Source organism: Mandrillus leucophaeus, unplaced genomic scaffold, assembly GCF_000951045.1.
Source record: "Mandrillus leucophaeus isolate KB7577 unplaced genomic scaffold, Mleu.le_1.0 Scaffold1155, whole genome shotgun sequence".
Taxonomy (NCBI): Eukaryota; Metazoa; Chordata; class Mammalia; order Primates; family Cercopithecidae; genus Mandrillus; species Mandrillus leucophaeus.
This window is the reverse complement of record NW_012099821.1, coordinates 52576-70066: the sequence shown is the minus strand read 5'-3', so window position 1 is coordinate 70066 and position 17491 is coordinate 52576. Positions and strand designations below refer to the sequence as shown.

Here is a 17491-nt window from a genome sequence, read left to right as displayed (position 1 = left end):
GTTGTACTAGTTTACATTCCCACCAACAGTGCAAGTGTTCCTTTTTCACCATACCCATGCCAACATCTATTATTTTTTTCATTTTTTGATTACGGCCATTATGGAAGGAGTGAGGTGGCATTGCATTGTGGTTTTGATTTACATTTCCCTGATAATTAGTGATGTTGAGAATTTTTCCGTATGCTTGTTGGCCATTTGTATATCTTCTTTTGAGAATTGTCTATTCATGTCCTTAGCCCACTTTTTAATTGGATTGTTTCAGGGTTTTGTTTGTTTGTTTGTTTTTCTTGCTGATTTGCTTGAGTTCCTTGTAGATTCTGGACATTAGTCCTTTGTCAGATATATAGATTGTGAAGATTTTCTCCCACTCTGTGGGTTATCTGTTACCTCTGCTGATTATTTATTTTGCTGTGCAAAAGCTTTTTAGTTTAATAAGTCCCGCCTATGTATCTTCGGTTTTGTTGCATTTGCTTTTGGGTTCTTGGTCATGAAATCTTTTCCTAGGCCAATGTCTAGAAGGGTTTTTCTGATGTTATCGTCTAGAATTTTTATGGTTTCAGGTCTTAGATTTAAGTCTTTGATCCATCTTGAGTTGATCTTTGTATAAGGTGAGAGATCAGGATCCAGTTTCATTCTTCTACATGTGGCTTGCCAATTATCCCAGCACCATTTGTTGAAAAGGGTATCCTTTCCCCACTTTACGTTTTTGTTTGCTTTGTCAAAGATCAGTTGGCTGTAAGTATTTGACCTCATTTCTGGGTTCTTTATTCAGTCCAATTGGTCTATATGCCTATTTTTATACCAATACCATGCTGTTTTGGTGACTATGATCTTATAGCATAGCTTGAAGTTGGGTAATGTGATGCCTCCAGATTTGTTTCTTTTGTTTAGTCTTGCTTTTGCTATGCGGGCTCTTTTTTGGTTCCATATGAATTTTAGAATTGTTTTTTCTAGTTCTGTGAAGAATGATGGTGGTATTTTTGACAGGAATCACATTGAATTTGTAGATTGCTTTTGGCAGTGTGGTCATTTACACAATGGGATGTGTTTCCATGTTTGTGTTGTTTGTGATTTCTTTCAGCAGTGTTTTGTAGTTTTCCTTGTAGAGGTCTTTCACCTCCTTATTAAGTATATTCCTAAGTATTTTATTTTACTTTTTGCAGCTACTTTAAAGGGGATTCAGTTCTTGATTTGATTCTCAGCCTGGTCACTGTTGGTGTATAGCAGAGCTATTGATTTGTGTACATTAATTTTGTATCCTGAAACTTTGCTTAATTCATTTTCCAGTTCTAGGAGCTTTATGGGTGAGTCTTTAGGGTTTTCTTCATATAAGATTATATGATCAGCAAATAGTGACAGTCTGACTTCCTCTTTACTGGTTTGGATGCCCTTGATTTCTTTCTCTTGTCTGATTGCTCTGGCTAGGACTTTCAGTACCATGTTAAATAGAAGTGGTGAAAGTCGACATTTTTATCTTGTTCCACTTCTCAAGGGGAATGCTTTCAACTTTTCCCCATTTATCATAATGTTGGCTGTGGGTTTATCATAGATGGCTTTTATTACCTTAAGGTATGTACCTTCTATGCCAGTCTTGCTGAGGGTTTTAATCATAAAGCGATTCTGAATTTTGTCAAATGGTTTTTCTGCATCTACTGAGATGATCATGTAATTTTGTTTTTAATCCTGTTGTGTGATGTATCACATTTATTGACTTATGAATGAAAAACCATCCCTGCATCCCTGGTATAAATCCCATTTGATCATGGTGGATTATCTTTTTGATATGCTGTTAGGTTTTTTTAGCTAGTATTTTGTTAAGGATTTTTGCATATGTGTTCATCAGGGATATTGATCTGTAGTTTTTGTTGTTGTTGTTATGTCCTTCCCTGGTTTGGGTGTTAGAGTGTTATTGGCTTCATAGAATGATTTAAGGACAATTCCCTTTATCTCTGTCCTGTAGAATAGTGTCAATAGGATTGGTACCAACTCTTCTTTGAATGTCTGGTAGGGTTCAGCTGTAAATCCATCAGATCCTGGACTTTTTTTGTTGGCAATTTTTTAAATTACCATTTCAATCTCACTGCTTGTTATCGGTCTATTCGGAGTTTCTATTTCTTCCTGGCTTAATCTAGGAGGGTTGTATATTTCCAGGAATTTATCCATCTTCTCTAAGTTTTCTAGTTCATGTTTGTAAAGGTGTTCATAGCAGCTTTGAACAACCTTTTGTATTTCTGTGGTATCAGTAGTAATATCTCCTGTTTTATTTCTAACTGAGCTTATTTGAATTTTCTCTTCTCTTTTCTTGGTTCATCTCACTAATGTTCTATCGATTTTATTTATCTTTTCAAAGAACCAGCTTTTTGTGTCATCTCTTTCGTATTTTTTTGTTTGTTTGTTTGTTTCAAGTTCATTTAGTTCTGTTCTGATCTTGGCTATTTATTTTCTTCTGCTGCGTTTGGGGTTGGTTTTTTCTTGTTTCTCCAGGTCCATGAGGTGTGACCTTAGATCATCATTTTGTTCTCTTTCTGACTTTTTGATGTATGCCTTTAATGCTATGAATGTTCCTCTTTGCAACACTTTTGCTGTATCCCAGGGATTTTGATAGGTTGTGTCACTATTATCATTCAGTTCAAAGAATTTTTTAAATTTTCATCTTGATTTCATTGTTGACCCAATGATCATTCAGGAACAGGTTATTTAATTTTCATGTGTTTGCATGGTTTCAAGGATTCCTTTTGGAGTTGATTTCCAATTTTATTCCACTGTGGTCTGAGAGAGTACTTAATATAATTTCAATTTTCTTAAACTTACTGAGACTTGTTATGTGGTCTATCATATGGTCTATCTTGAAGAATGTTCCAGGTGCTGATAAATAGAATGTATATTCTGCAATTATTGGGTAGAATGTTCTATAAATATCTATTAAGTCTATTTGTTGTAGGGTATAGTTTAACTGCATTGCTTCTTTGTTGGTTTTCTGTCTTGATGACCTGTCTAGTTCTGTCAGTGGAGTATTAAAGTCCCCCACTATTTTTTTGTTTTTTGTTTTTTGTTTTTTTTTGAGACAGAGCAACTGGAGTACAGTTGCACAATCTTGGCTCATGGCAACCTCCACCTCCTGGGTTCAAAACATTCTCCAGCCTCAGTCTCCACAGCAGCTGGGATTACAGGCACATGCCACCATACCTGAGTAATTTTTTGTATTTTTAGTAGAGATGAAGTTTCACTATATTGGCCAGGCTGGTCTCAAACTCCTGACCTCAAGTGATCCACCTGCCTTGGCCTCTCAAAGTGCTGGGATTACAGGCATGAGCCACCATGCCCAGTCTAAAGTCCCCCACTATTATTGTGTTGCTGTCTATCTCATTTCTTAGGTCTAGTAGTAATTTTTTTATAAATGTAGGAGCTCCAGTGTTAGGTGCATATATATTTATGATTGTGATATTCTCCTCTTGGACTAGTCCTTTTACCATTATATAATGCCCCTCTTTGTCTTTTTTAATTGCTGTTGCTTTAGTTTGTTTTGTCTGATACAAGAATAGCTATTACTGCTCACTTTTGGTGTCCATTTGCTGGAATATCTTTTTCCATTCCTTTACCTTAAGTTTACGTGAGTCATTATGTGTTAAGTGAGTCTCCTGAAGATACCAGACACTTTGTTGGTGAGTTTTTATCCATTCTGCCATTTTGTATATTTTAAGTGGAGCATTTGGGCCATTTACATTCAATGTTAGTATTGAGATGTGAGGTACTATTCCATTCATCATGCTATTTGTTGCCTGAATACATTGGCTTTTTTATTGTTATTGTTATATAGACCCTATGAGATTTATGCTTTAAGGAGGTTCTATTTTGGTGTATTTTGAGGTTTTGTTTCAAGATTTAGAGCCCCTTTTAGCAGTTCTTTTAGTACTGGCTTGGTAGTGGCAAATTCCCTCAGCATTTGTTTGTCTGGAAAATACTGCCTCTTTCCTTCTTTCATGATGCTTAGTTTCACTGGATACAAATTTTTGGCTGTTAATTGTTTTGTTTAAGGAGGCTAAAAATTGGATTCCAATCTCTTGTAACTTGAAGCGTTCCTGCTGAGAAATCTACTGTTACTCTAATAGGTTTTCCTTTATAAGTAACTTGATGTTTTTGCCCCAGAGCTCTTAAGATTTTTTCCTTCATCTCGACTTTAGATTAACTGATGACTATATGCTAGGGGATGATCTTTTTGTGATGAATTTCCCAGGTGTTCTTTGACCTTCTTGTATTTGGACGTCTAGATCTCTAGCAAGGCCAGGGAAGTTTTCCTGACTTCAATGTGTTCAGGAAATGTGTGGAAGTATTCCCTCAAATGTGTTCTCCAAGCTTTCAGATTTCTCTTCTTCCCGAGGAACACCAATTATTCTTTGGTGTGGATGCTTAACATAGTCTCGGACTTCTTGGAGGCAGTGTCCATTTTTGTATTATTTTTCCTTTGTCAGAAGGGTTAATTTGAAAGACTTGTCTTTGAGCTCTGAAGTTCTTTCTCCTGCTTGTTCGATTCTATTGCTGAGACTTTCCAGTGTATTTTGCTTTTCTCTAGGTATGTCCTTGATTTTCAGAAGTTGTGATTTTTTAAAATATGTGTTATCTTTATGTTATCTATTTCACCGATTATTTTTCCTTTTATATCCTATATCATGTTTTTTTTCTTTCTTTAAGTTGGATTTCACCTTTCTCTGGTGCCTCCTTGATTAGCTTAATATGCAACTTTCTTAATTTCTTTTCTGGCAATTCAGATTTCATCTTGGTTTAGATCCATTGCTGGTGAGCTGGTGTGATCTTTTCTGGTTGCATCTCATTTGGGTAGACTATTTCAGATGGAAGATCTGGGACCCAAGGGCTGCCAGATTATTTTGTACCATGGGATACTTGCATGATGTGGTGATTGCTCCCTTTCCCTAGGGGTGGGGCTTCTTGAGAGTTGAACTGCTGTGATTGTTTTTGCCCTTCTGGGTCTGGCCACCCAGTGGAGTTACAGGGCTTCAGGCTGGTACTAGGGAGTATCTGAAAAGAGTCCTGTGATGTGATCTTTCTTCAGGTCTCTCAGCCATGGATACCAGCACCTGCTCCAGTGGAGGTAGCAGGGGAGTGAAGCGGACTCTGTGCGGGTCCTTGGTTGTATTTTTTTCAGTTGTGCCAATTTTGTGTTGGTTGGCCTCCAGTCAGGAGGTGGTGCTTTCAAGAGCGCATCAGCTGCAGTACTATAGGGTATGGGGAGGATGTAAACTTGCCCTAGGGTTGCCTGGTTAAGTATTCAGGTTTTTTAGGTGGTGGGCAGGGCCATAGAGCTCCCAAGAGATTACGTCTTTTGTCTTCAGTGAACGGAGTGGGTAAAGAAATACCACCAGGTTGGGGTAGGGGTAGGTGTGTCTGAGCTCAGACTTGCCTCGGGTGGGGTTTGCTGTGGCTGTTGTAGGGGATGGGAGTGTGGTTCCCAGGCCAAAGGAGTTATATTCCCAGGGGAATTATGGCTGCCTCTGCTAAGTCATACATGTGGCCAGGGAAGAGGGGGAAAGCAGTCACAGGCCACACCCTGTTCCCACGTAGCCTGCAGTCCTAAAGGCCGTTCTCACTCCCACAGTGCCCCACCAATAGCACTGAGTCTATTTCCAGGCAGCCGGTGACCAGGACTGAGAGCTCGCCCAGACCACTAGTCTCCTCGTTGAGAAAGCAACAGACTCAGTTTTTCGGCATCTCCCTGAGATGTCCTTCAAGGGTCTGTGGATTCTCTCAGCTTTCCTGATATGTTCCTGTGGCAGTTCTTGGTGCAAAAGATCATGATGTGAGTCTCCACATGCTGTTCTGTCCGTCCTAGGAGGAGCTGCAAACTTGTCCTGCCTCCTATCTCCCATCTTCTCCACAATCCCTGTCAATTCATTTTTAATCATTATTGCTAACGTATTTCTAGCAATATGGCAAACTATATGTAGAATATTATTTGAGGTGAATATAATTTAAAATACTAGAATCACTTGAACCCAGGAGGCAGAAGTTGCAATGAGCTGAGATTGCACCACCGCACTCCAGCCTGGGTGACAGAGTGAGACTCCATCTCAAAAGAAAAAGAAGCCAATCTGAAAAGGCTACACACTGTACACACTCTATGATCACAGCTATTCGGGAGAAGGCAAAACTGTGAAGACAAAAAAGAAGAAAAAACAGTGGTTGCCAGGGACTGGGGGGTTAGGAAGACAAATAGGCAAAAAATAGAGGATTTTAGGGCAGTGAAACAACTCAGTGTGACACTAGGATGATGGATACATGTCATTATAAATTTGCCCTAACTCACAGAATGTTCAACACCAAGAGTGGACCGTAATGTAAACTATGGAATTTGAGTGATAATGATATGTCAGTGCAGGTTTATCAATTCTCACAAATGTACCACTCTCTTGGGGGATGTTGACAAATGGGGAAGTTTATGCAAGTGTGGAGTCAAAGGTATGTGAGAAATCTGTATACCTTCAACTTAATTTTGCTGTAAACCTAAAGCTGCTCTAAACAATGAAGTATATTTTTTTAAGTGTGAAAGAATTAAAATATCTCTTCTAAAGAGGAGTGACTGACATTCAAAAAAATTAAGATTGATTAATTTTAGAATTTTTGAAGTAAACGTGCATGTTAAATATCTTTGAAAAATACAAGATTAAAACAGAATTTTTAACCTCCAAATACTAAACGTTCACGGTTTTAATATTATAAGATCAGAGATGACAGAGAGAGCATGCAATTCTGTCAATTACAAAATGAAATTGGTAATTCCACACTCTTAGGGTGGATGATTTTAAAATATTTATCTTCATTTATGAATGGATCAAGGATTTAAAAATTCATTTAGGATACAGTATATTTGAATATCACAGTAGCTAGTTCCTAAAGAACACAGTTGTTTCAAGTTTACATAGAGCATATATAAAAGTTGACTATATACCATGCCCAAAGTGCACTGTAAAATCTCCCAGGAACTCTTTAAAAGTGCAAATGCTTGAGTTCTATCCCCAGCAATACTGATTTAATTGCTGGAATGGGTTCTAGGCATGAGCAGATCATGAAGCTTCGCAGGTGATTCTAATGTAAATTGAGGCTGGAGAACCATTTTTCTAGAACATAAAGTAGGTCTCAGCAAATTTTAAAGATTGCCCATCATATTGAATATATTTTCTAACCACTATGCAATATAGTTAGAGGTTAATTTTTTAAAACTAAAATTTAGAAAACATCTCCATTAGTTAAAATTTAAAACACCTTTAAGTAACTCCGAGGTCAAAACATAAATCAAAGGGAAACTGGAAATACAACAATGAAAATAATGAACATCGAACTTGAGGAATAATAAATATACTGTCAGGTATTTGTTTTTGCCTTTCTGTTTCAGGAGGTTTTTCCTCTCTCCTCTTTTTTTCTTTTTTCTTTTTTTAAACTAGTTAAGTTGGTTATAAAGTTCATTTGAAAAAAAAACAGATGAGCAAAAATAGCCAGAAAGACAGGTGCAGTATTACATGCCTGTAATCCTAGCTACTTGGGAGTCTGTAGAGGGAGAATTGCCGGAGCAGAGGAGTTCAAGGCCAGCCTGGGCAACACAGCAAGACCTCATCTAAAAAGAAGTTAGCCAGGAAACCCTGAAAAATAAAACTAATAGATGTAGTATTATTCCTACCAGATATTACAACCTATTTAAATTTCTATAATTGAAAAAGTGTGGTATTGGCACATGACTCAAACCATAGAACAGAGTAGAAAATACAGAAATAGATCTAATTGCACATAAAAATATAGTATATTAAGGTTAACATCTAAAATCTGTAGGAAAAAGGTGGATTTAAGCAAGTAGTGCTGGAGTAACTAAGTAGCCATATGGAAAAATCTAAATTTGAATTTGTCCCTTGTGCCACACACCAGAATAAATTCCCAATGAACCAGAGATTTAAATGTAAAATAATAAAACTATACAAATACTAGGGGAAAAATGCTAATTCCTCTACAGCCCAGAAATGTACATTATGTCCTAAAGTTCAAAATTCAGAAGCAATTAAAATAAAGCTTAATAAACTTTACTACCTAAAACATAAAAAAAGACTTTGCATTACAAAACAAATCAAAACCAAAATAGAAAAGAAAGAATCAGCAAAATACCCAGATATGAAAATGCTCATTGCCACTTTCTCCGATGACTGATAAGTTTATTTTGGGATTGATAACATATTTAAATTTTGTTTTGCTATTAAGGTACTTTAAAATTGTTAATGATTTAATTAACTTGATATCCTTCATATGTTACTACCACAATTTCATTTTTCTTTTTTCAAACTTCAATATCAGAAACATAGTATACTTTAACCGATAGCCTAAAGTAACCAATATGTCAGGTAATCCCAGAAGTAAAACAGTGATCCTGGTACTCAAAACAAGTACAATCTGAAAGTCTGGCCTTACCTCAAAAAAAGTAATTACTCATAGTACATATATAAGTATATATTATATATAATATTTATATACTATGTATTACATGTCTTATATATCTATAGAGTGGTGAACTACCTGCTAGAGCGTCCATCTGTGCTTTCTATTCTTAAAAGTCATTAATAATGCTGCCAAAAACTAGATGTACCAAGATGAAGCAGGCCAGGATCAGAAACGGCAAGAGTGCTTTACAAGTAGGTGGTTGGACATGAGTCAGCAGACAAAAGACAAACATTTTATGAGTGTGTGTAGTGGCCCTGAGACAGGAACCAGCCTACAGGCAGTTTGTGGTCCTATCAAAAATTGCTTCACTATTTATCATGGAGAGATGACAGCTCGGTTGCCTATTGCTATAGAAAACCAGAGCTGACAGAACTCCTGAGTCTCCTTCCTTTCTTTTGGCATAGAAAGAAGGAAATTTGACAATTCCTGTATTGTTTTATGGCACTTTAATTAAGACTTTCAAAAAATGGGTCTTCTTGTGTTCTTAGCAAAGTGAGGAGACCCATGTGATGATTGATTGGTTGGTTGATTGAAAGCTTTTGAAAATTACAAGAGTGAACAATCTCATTTCTATGATGCAGGCAGGCAAAAATCCATGAATAAAGCACATTGGGGATATTAAAACAACAGAGTTAACCTGATAACAAAAGAGACAGGAGGTAGAAAAGAGAAGCAGAGGTGAACTTAAGTGCACCTTAAGAAGTCCTTCCTTTTGCAAAGAACCCATATAGCTGAGGGTTGCCATATGAAAAAGGGGGCCTAGTGATACCATATCATCTTCTTTATTCAAAAAACCTCCAATATCTAGAAATACATATTTTGCAATACTACCAAAATAAGTTACAATTCTTTCAAATGATAGATCCAACAAAACACAGCTATAGGTCACCAGTTTACCATTTCTGCCTTGAAAGAATGTTCTTAACAAGTTCACTGTCAAACCATGTAATTTCATTATAAAATCTGGCATGTGGTCAACAGGAAAAACCTTCATTAATGTTGTTTCCAATATAAAGCAGTTATGGAAGAAAGAATCAAAACTAGATGAAGAATCATTTTTATATTTTAATTAACTTTATTGCATTTCCTTCCAGCTTATTTTTATAAGTGTTGCTTTTATTAGGGTTTTGTTTTATACTATAATTTTTGTAGATGTTTGTATCTTAGGTATTTTTTTTGTCCGACAGTATTTAACAAGCAGTCTTCCATGGTAATAGAATGTTTTTGTAGCCAACCTCTTTAATTCATTCGTAGTAGTCCAAATATGAATCAATTAGAAAAGAGGTCTGGTTGATTCTATTTGAAAGTTAATTGGTTGATGATGGCTGGAAGAGCTGGCTAACAAGTAAAATGGAAGCTCCCCATGGTGAGAGAATAAATGGATGACTACTGTGTTTCTTAAGATCTTCATCCTCTTGGGAGGAGGAAAGTGATTGCTCTGCCTAGGACTGGCAATTAGCAGGAGACAAGAACAAAGTGAGAGGAAAAGAGTAGAGATGGGGGTGGAGAGTGGGGGATATCTCCCTACCTGGTGGCAATAGCAGACAAAAAAGTTGAGTCATTTGAAAAAGAAAACAGATTTCCACCTAGTGGGAGATAACTTCAGGCATGGGAAATAGCAAAAGTAGTACATTGATTTACAGTGCACAGATTTTCAAGAAGCAGCGTAAATACTATGTACATAAGTTGAGAAAACCACTTACAAGCCACCTAAAAGTAAGCTAATCTGTGGCGGCCAGGGTGGAGAATGGCAGTTTACAAGAAACCCCCATACTGTCTCCTTCCTTTACAAGGAAGGAAGAGACTTGTGAGTTAGCAAACCAAGGTATGTGGGTTAACTCATTTGCCAGAGTGAGGCAATTCCCAGAGGGACTGACCATTTTATCTCAACTGTTTAGCACAGGGTCTGGCACTTAATACATACAGTTGAAGGTAATCACACTGTGAATAAAACATATGTGCTTTATTCTAGTAGATTCCTAGAAGAGGAATCACAAAGTGAAAACATATACAAATTTTTTGAATTTCTGATGGAAATTTTATGAGTATAGTTTTAGCTTTAAATATTGTTCTTGTTTTAAATATAGGAATTTTTTTTCAAATATGGCTGTTTTCATTAGCCATAAAATGTCTTAATCATTCTTCCTTTATATGAAAGGTAATGTTTTCATTTTTTTTGTTGTCACTTTTCCAGCATCCCACAGTATCAGGACAGTTTTTGGTACAATGCAGTAAAACATAAAACTGAGAGCTTAAATGTCTAATAATTCTATACCAATAAATATTCACCCTAACTCTGCCGAGACAAGTAACAGTTCAGCAACTCGTTTTCGTGCCAACAATCAGCTAGGTAAATTGCTTCTACCTAGCCTAATGATTCATTTCATTGCAGCTGTTCATATTGCAACTGTTCACCAATGCCCTTTATGTGGGCAGCAGGCTCACAGAAACAGGGCTGTCTGAGCTCAGCCAAGCACTGGGGATTGTAAGACATTGACAGACAATAGAGAAACAACTGTGTTACTCTATGCTAGAGGAAACTGTAGCCAGGGGACAAGTTGACAAAATAGGTACAATTAGAAGAAAAAAAATCCATGTGCTTCCACCAGCAAATGTAACATGTGTCTGTGTCAGTACCCATTTTATCAACTTCTACTTCTGTAACAATGAATGAACCTAACATACTTGCATCTAAGGCCACCTCCTTTATTAGTGTGCTAATCCCCTCTAGCCTAGTCATAGACACCACTGTAGCAATTGCACTCTTTCTCTCCCACAACACCTAGCTTGTTCTCTTTGTTGGATCATTTTCATAAGCATGTAAACGTGTAGCATTTTCCACATTTAAACAATAGCAACAAAATGCCTCCCTGGGCTGCTCGTGAGTGACCAGCCACACCCTATTTCTCTATTCCCCACTACAGCAAAGTTATTCGAAACAGTTACCTATATTCACTTTTCTGCTTCCTCTACTCCCATGTTCTTCTGAATCTGTTTCAGCCAGGGTTTTATTCCTTCATTCCACAGCTTCTACTGTTATGAAAGCATTTATTGGCCAACGCAAGAGGATCACTTAAGCCCAGGAGTTTGAGACTAGCCTGGGCATCAGGGCAAGATCCCATCTTTACAAAAATAAATAAATAAATTCTTCAGGCATGGTGGCACATGCCTGCCGTCCCAACTACTAGGAGGTCTGAGGCAAGAGGATCACTTGAGCCCAGGAGGTCGAGGCTGCAGTGAGCCATGATCATGTCACTGAACTCCAGCCTGAGTGACGGAGTGAGACCATGTCTCAAAAAAAAAAAAAAGAAAAGAAAAGAAAAAAGAAAGAAAGAAAGTAAAGAAAAAAGCTTTTATTGGCTTCTGTTCACTTTTCCCAAGGTCAATAATGCCCTCTACTCTGATGACTACTGCTTCTCAGCCTTTTGGCTGAGATCAAGTGTATACTGATGGCCATTGCTCAGTTCTGCTTTATTCCACCTACCAGCAACTATTCGAAGTTGATCTCTCTCTCCCTTCTATCTTTATCCGGCCTCCCAGAGCCCACTCCTTTGACTGCTGCCCTCCCTCACTAGCCACTCTTCCTCACCGTTCGTTAATGGCTCCTCCTCACCTCCCCAACCTCTAAACTTGAAAGGGCACAAGCACAATCCTCAGACCCCTCCTTTACCTAGATTCTATTAGTAAGTCATTTTATTCAGTCCCATGGCTGTAAGCAACATTGATATCCTGATGGTTCCCAAATTTATATCTTCAGTTGGTATTTCTGCCCAGAACCCTGGGTTGAATTACCAACTGCCAAGTTAAAATTTCTTCTTGGTGGAATCAGACATGGCAAAATGCATGCGTCCAAAACCAACTCTTAATTTCCCTTACCTCTTTCAAACCCACTCCTCCTGCAGTTTTCCCCATCTCAGTGCAGGGCATCTTCATTCTTCTCCTTTCTCAACCCAAAAATCCACCCTATTTTCTCTCTCCTACAATACAGCCAATCCAAAAGCAAATTCTGTCGGCTATTCCTTTGTGTTATATCTAGACTTTGCCATATCTCAGATCTCCACTGCTACTCCCTCACACATAGCTATTGCAGTAGCCTTCTAACTGGTCACCTAGCTTCCGCTCTTTGCCCTTGTATGTTCCATATTCACCAGAGTAGCCTGGATGATCCTGTTGAAGGGTGGATCATCCCTTTCTCCTCTAGATTCTTCAGTGGTTTCCTATCTCATGCCGAGGTAAAAGCTGAAGTCCTCATGATGGCCCACAGAGCCCCATATTATCTGCCTTCAACCTGGTAACCCCCCACTGCCTCCTTAACCTCAGTTCCTACCTCTCTCATTGTCTCACTCTGACCCAACCACTCTGGAACAATCTTACCCCAGATATCTGCATAATTCTACCCTCACTCCTTTCAAAGTCTCTGCTCAAATGTTATTTTACGGGAGAGGCCTTTTTCTGACCACTCTGTAGAAAATACCAGTATCTTTCACTCTTTGTCTTCCTTACTTTGTTTTGCTTCATAGCATTTATCATCACCTGACATATTCTATATTTTTTAAGTTTATATTATCTGTCTCTCTTTATGAAAAAGTGAGGTATCTTCAAATATAAAGATAGGACTTTGTTAAGCTTATTTCTATCTTCTCAATTCCTAAAAGACTTTCTGGCATATAATAGGCCTATGATTAATACATTCTGAATGAATGTATGAATGAATGGATGGATGGATGAGAGCCTTGTAACTTTGGAGGGAAGATAATGTTTCTTCCCATAAATGTGTGACTTTATTCTTAAATTATTAAATGTAAAATATTATCAAGTTAATATCTCTTAAGTAACTCTGAGCCTCTTCCATGAATACATTTATTTGATCAAACTTCATGTCTGATTTTATAATATTTTATCACAAAATACCACCAAGTCTTTTTGAATGGTTCGTAGAAAATTCATAATTTAATGTACTTTTAAGCTATTTGAGGTCAAGAACAAAATTGAACCCTCAAGCTTTAACTGATTCCACAAGTACAAGAAGTAGAAGTTATGCATTTGACTTCCTGTCTACAATTGTTGGTTTCAACTGCAATTATTCTAATGACTCATATGATAACCAGATTTGGAGAAAGCACTGTAATCAGGGATTGATTGCCCTAAGTGTTCACCTCCAGAGTCTAGGACATGATTTAAGACTCAAATGAAAGGAAAACAATGGTTTAAGTCTGGACTTCAGTAGGCATCAGTCCACGTAACAAAAGTACCAGGCTGAGGGACACAGCAAGCCTTCCATTCAGGGCAAAGCTAATTGGAGAAAGGTTTTACTTCCCCCAGGATTAAGATACAACCGGTGGCCACATGAAAGAGCTCTCAAGGCTGTTGCACTTTTACCTACTTGGAGCTCAATACAGTGTTTTTCTCACACTAATGAGCAATGCATTTACTCACATGCTTTTAAAATTAGAAGCAGAGGGTATTTTTTAAAGTAATGAATGTTTTGCTTAAACCGTACCAACATGTGTTTTGAAAGGAACTGAAAATGTAACATATGGTTCATGTAGACTTAAATAGGTCTTGTTCAGACATTAATCTGAGGGGAAGAGAGGGGCTGTTTGCCTAGTTCGCCTCCTTAGGTACAGCAGTCTTTACTCAATCATCAATCTATTCTTCTTACATCAGCACATTGGGTTTTAACGAGACCTGGAAAAGTACTTCACTCCCTACTTTATAAATATAATTTTTAAAAAGATTCACTAAAGGATATAAACTACAATATGAGATGAATTGTGTTTTGTTTATTAACAGGTAATTTATATAAGAAAAGACAATTAAATTACCATACTTAGCTCACTGTCAGTGTAGTGCCTCAGTAAAGAAAGTTCTGAAGTTAACAAGTCTTCCTCATCAATGACCAGGTGAAAAGTTAGCCAGGTGTAACAGAAGCAGCAAAAAATTTCTGTCTTGATTTCTTCAAATGAGCATCTGGATCTGCATCACCCACTATTCCTAGTCTGTGTCATACTATAATCCACATCATTTAAACTAACTCCATGCGTTGGTACAAATACAAATTTAGAAAACCCAGCAACTTACTGTCTCACTGTCCACCTAAGGCCAAAACCTGTGCTGCTATATGTAAACCACCTGCAGTTCCACCCCAGAAGGATGTAACTCAGGCTATAACTCCTCTCTGAACTCCCGGCGCTCATGTCGGCCGTGTCTCTGATATCCAGCCTGTCTTTGGTATTTGGTGTGACAATGTTTTGTCTGCAGCATCTCTTCTGTTTGCGGCCAGAGAATATTTTCCGTTTTTAGGGGCTTACATGAGTATATTAGGCACACCCAGATAATCCAGGATAATCTTCCCATTTTAAACTCTGTAACCTGCAGCATTCCTTTTGCCATGTAATGTAACATATTCAGAGGTTCTAGGAATGGGAGCACGGACATTTGTAGGTGGGGGGTGGGGGGGGTCGTCTGCCAGCACCGTTTGTTTTTACTCACACCTGAAGTTCATTTGCTCTGGAGAATTTAAATAGTTTACTGGTCCATAGTATAATTTGGACTGGTAAACACAGTGAAGGACCAAACAAAACTTAAATGATGAAAATGAAAACTTCCAAGACCTTAGGTTTAATTGGCTAAAGAAGAAAGCCGCCTACTCACTAACAGAAATACATATGAGAATTCAACTTAAAGTGAAATATTGGCAAAGGACTTCAGCAGTTAATTAGAATTCCTAGGCAATTTGCTTCTCCCAAGATGTATTTTGAGAGGTGTGGGGAGGAGTTTATTGACTGTCAGCTTTAAATGCTTAGACATGCTAATTTACATTAATTCTAAATCTAATTTTTAGTGCCAATCAGTCCTTAACTACAGCTTCTAATACTACATTTCTAGTTTGTGGGTTGCTGGTGACCTCTGAATGAAAGAGACCTTCTACCATTCTGTCATTTGATGACACAGATGTTACTTCAAAAAAAAAGAAAAAAAGAAACGATATTTTAAAAGTCACTAGTTGTTTGAAGCTCCTAATGCATTTTTCCATTGTAACAAAGTTAAAATTGACAGTCAGATGACAAAATAGCCTATAGAATTCAATTTAGATTATAATTTATTTAAGACCACTGCTCTATGAAAAGAACTATGAAACTAATCAGTGAGAAATTGTACTCTTGACTTCCAGCTTGAAACACATGACTGCTTTAGTGTCCCTGACATTGTCTCAGCGTCCCTTGGTGGACCAAGTGCCAATCAGTTAGAGAGAAACCTCCAAGTCCCTGACGTAGCTCCCAAAGCCTGGGCAGAAGTCCTTCAGAGCATTGCCTTAAGAGAAGTGGGGAAAACGACAAGGTTTTCCATTTCCATTACAGCCATATTTTTATCATCCCTGGTTAACAGGATAGGAAAATACAGCCTAACGAATTTTTCTTCTCCTTCTATTCCCATCATAAACACAATCTTTAATTCAGTTGACCCTAGGACAACAAGAATTTGAACTGTGGTAACACTTATCCCTGGATTTTCTTCCTTCTCTGACATCCGTGAGACAGTAACATGATCTCTCCTCTTCTTGCTCCTCCTCAGCCTACTCAACATGAGGACAACAGGACGTAGACCTTTCTGATGATCCACTTGCACTTAGGGAATAGTAAATATGTGTTCTCTTCTTTATGATTTTAATAACGTTTTCTCTTCTCTGGCTTGCTTTATTTAAGAATGCGGTATGTAATACATATAACATGAAATATGTGCCCATCGATAGGAACAAGTAAGGCTTCTGACCAACAGTAGGCTATCAGTAGTTAAGTTTGGGGGGAGTCAAAAGTCATATGCAATTTTCAGCTACACAGGAGGTCAGGCGCCCCTAACCTCTACATCATTTATGGACCAACTGTAATTTGCAATAAATTTTGACTGCTAGAAATAATAAGAAATATTAGTTTTTATAATATTTATTCTTTCTCATAGTGTAATTTACACGTCCACAATAGGAAATTTGAAAAATACCACAAAATAAAGGTAAAAATGACTTAAAATCACTCAGATATAACACCATAGCTACTGATTCTTTGTTGAAAAATACAAATCACTGAATGAATAAATTCACAGTATAAGACCCGAATGAGGCTTTATTTGGTTGTACAAGCTCCCTGGCAACAAGTAATAGTCTCCCCAGCACTGGCTCCTACTGTACAGGCTGCTGAACCAAAGCATGGATTAAGTTAAGAAGAAGAGGCACAGTAGCAATCAGTTACAACAAAGCTTGAACTCGGCTTCGAACGGCCTTTGAGCAGTGTCGAGGTTTCCACCCATAAACATGCACTCACACTGCCCTCTAGTGCCAGTCCACTAGACATCATGCAGCCACACAGAACAATTGCAAAGCTGAAAAAAGATCAAAGGATAATGATTTCTAAGGGGTAGACGGAAATGATGAGAAAAACAATTAAATTGTGTGTACTCAGTGAATTCCTATTCTGGGAAAAATAAATTATCATAAAGCACTTGTTTTCCTCTCCTCCTTCCACTTACATTTTTCTTTACCAACACAATACACAAACTCTTTTTTTCATTTTAACCATGCCTGTAAGTGGAAAGAAAAGAGTCCCTATAATAAAGCTATAAATAAAGAATTCCATGTTATAAATATTTAGATATATGTGAAAGACTAATTAGTCTTGTTTTAAGTAGGAATCTAATTAATAGAAAAAGAACAACATACTAAAGAAAAATGAAGATGACATTATGAAGCACAAGAAAATAAAACATTATTTTTAAAATTGTGTTAGATGGTAAATAACTGTATGTAAAAGAAAGAAAATTGTATTTAGCTCCTTATGGCATGCCAAAAAGCCTAACAGATTTCATATGGATGAAGTTAAAAGTAAAATCAATTTTTAAAAATTACATAAAAATTAATCTTCATCAAATATATGAAGAACTTTCTAGTGGAAGAAGTGACAAAGGCAAATATGAATAATTAGACTTCATCAAAATAAAAACTATC

General features: G+C 37.3%; 1 protein-coding gene across 1 annotated transcript in view; it reads left to right on the top strand.

Annotated features, from left to right (window-relative positions):
• The window catches only part of LOC105552566 (cyclic nucleotide-gated cation channel beta-3-like), a 39855-nt gene extending 23756 nt beyond the window's left edge, over positions 1-16099 (top strand). The window contains exon 4 of the mRNA XM_011998271.1: positions 15954-16099. Coding sequence (XP_011853661.1) covers positions 15954-15957 — 4 coding nt within the window. The 3' untranslated portion in view covers positions 15958-16099. The remainder of the gene's footprint in view (positions 1-15953) is intronic.
• The last annotated feature ends 1392 nt before the right edge of the window (positions 16100-17491 follow it).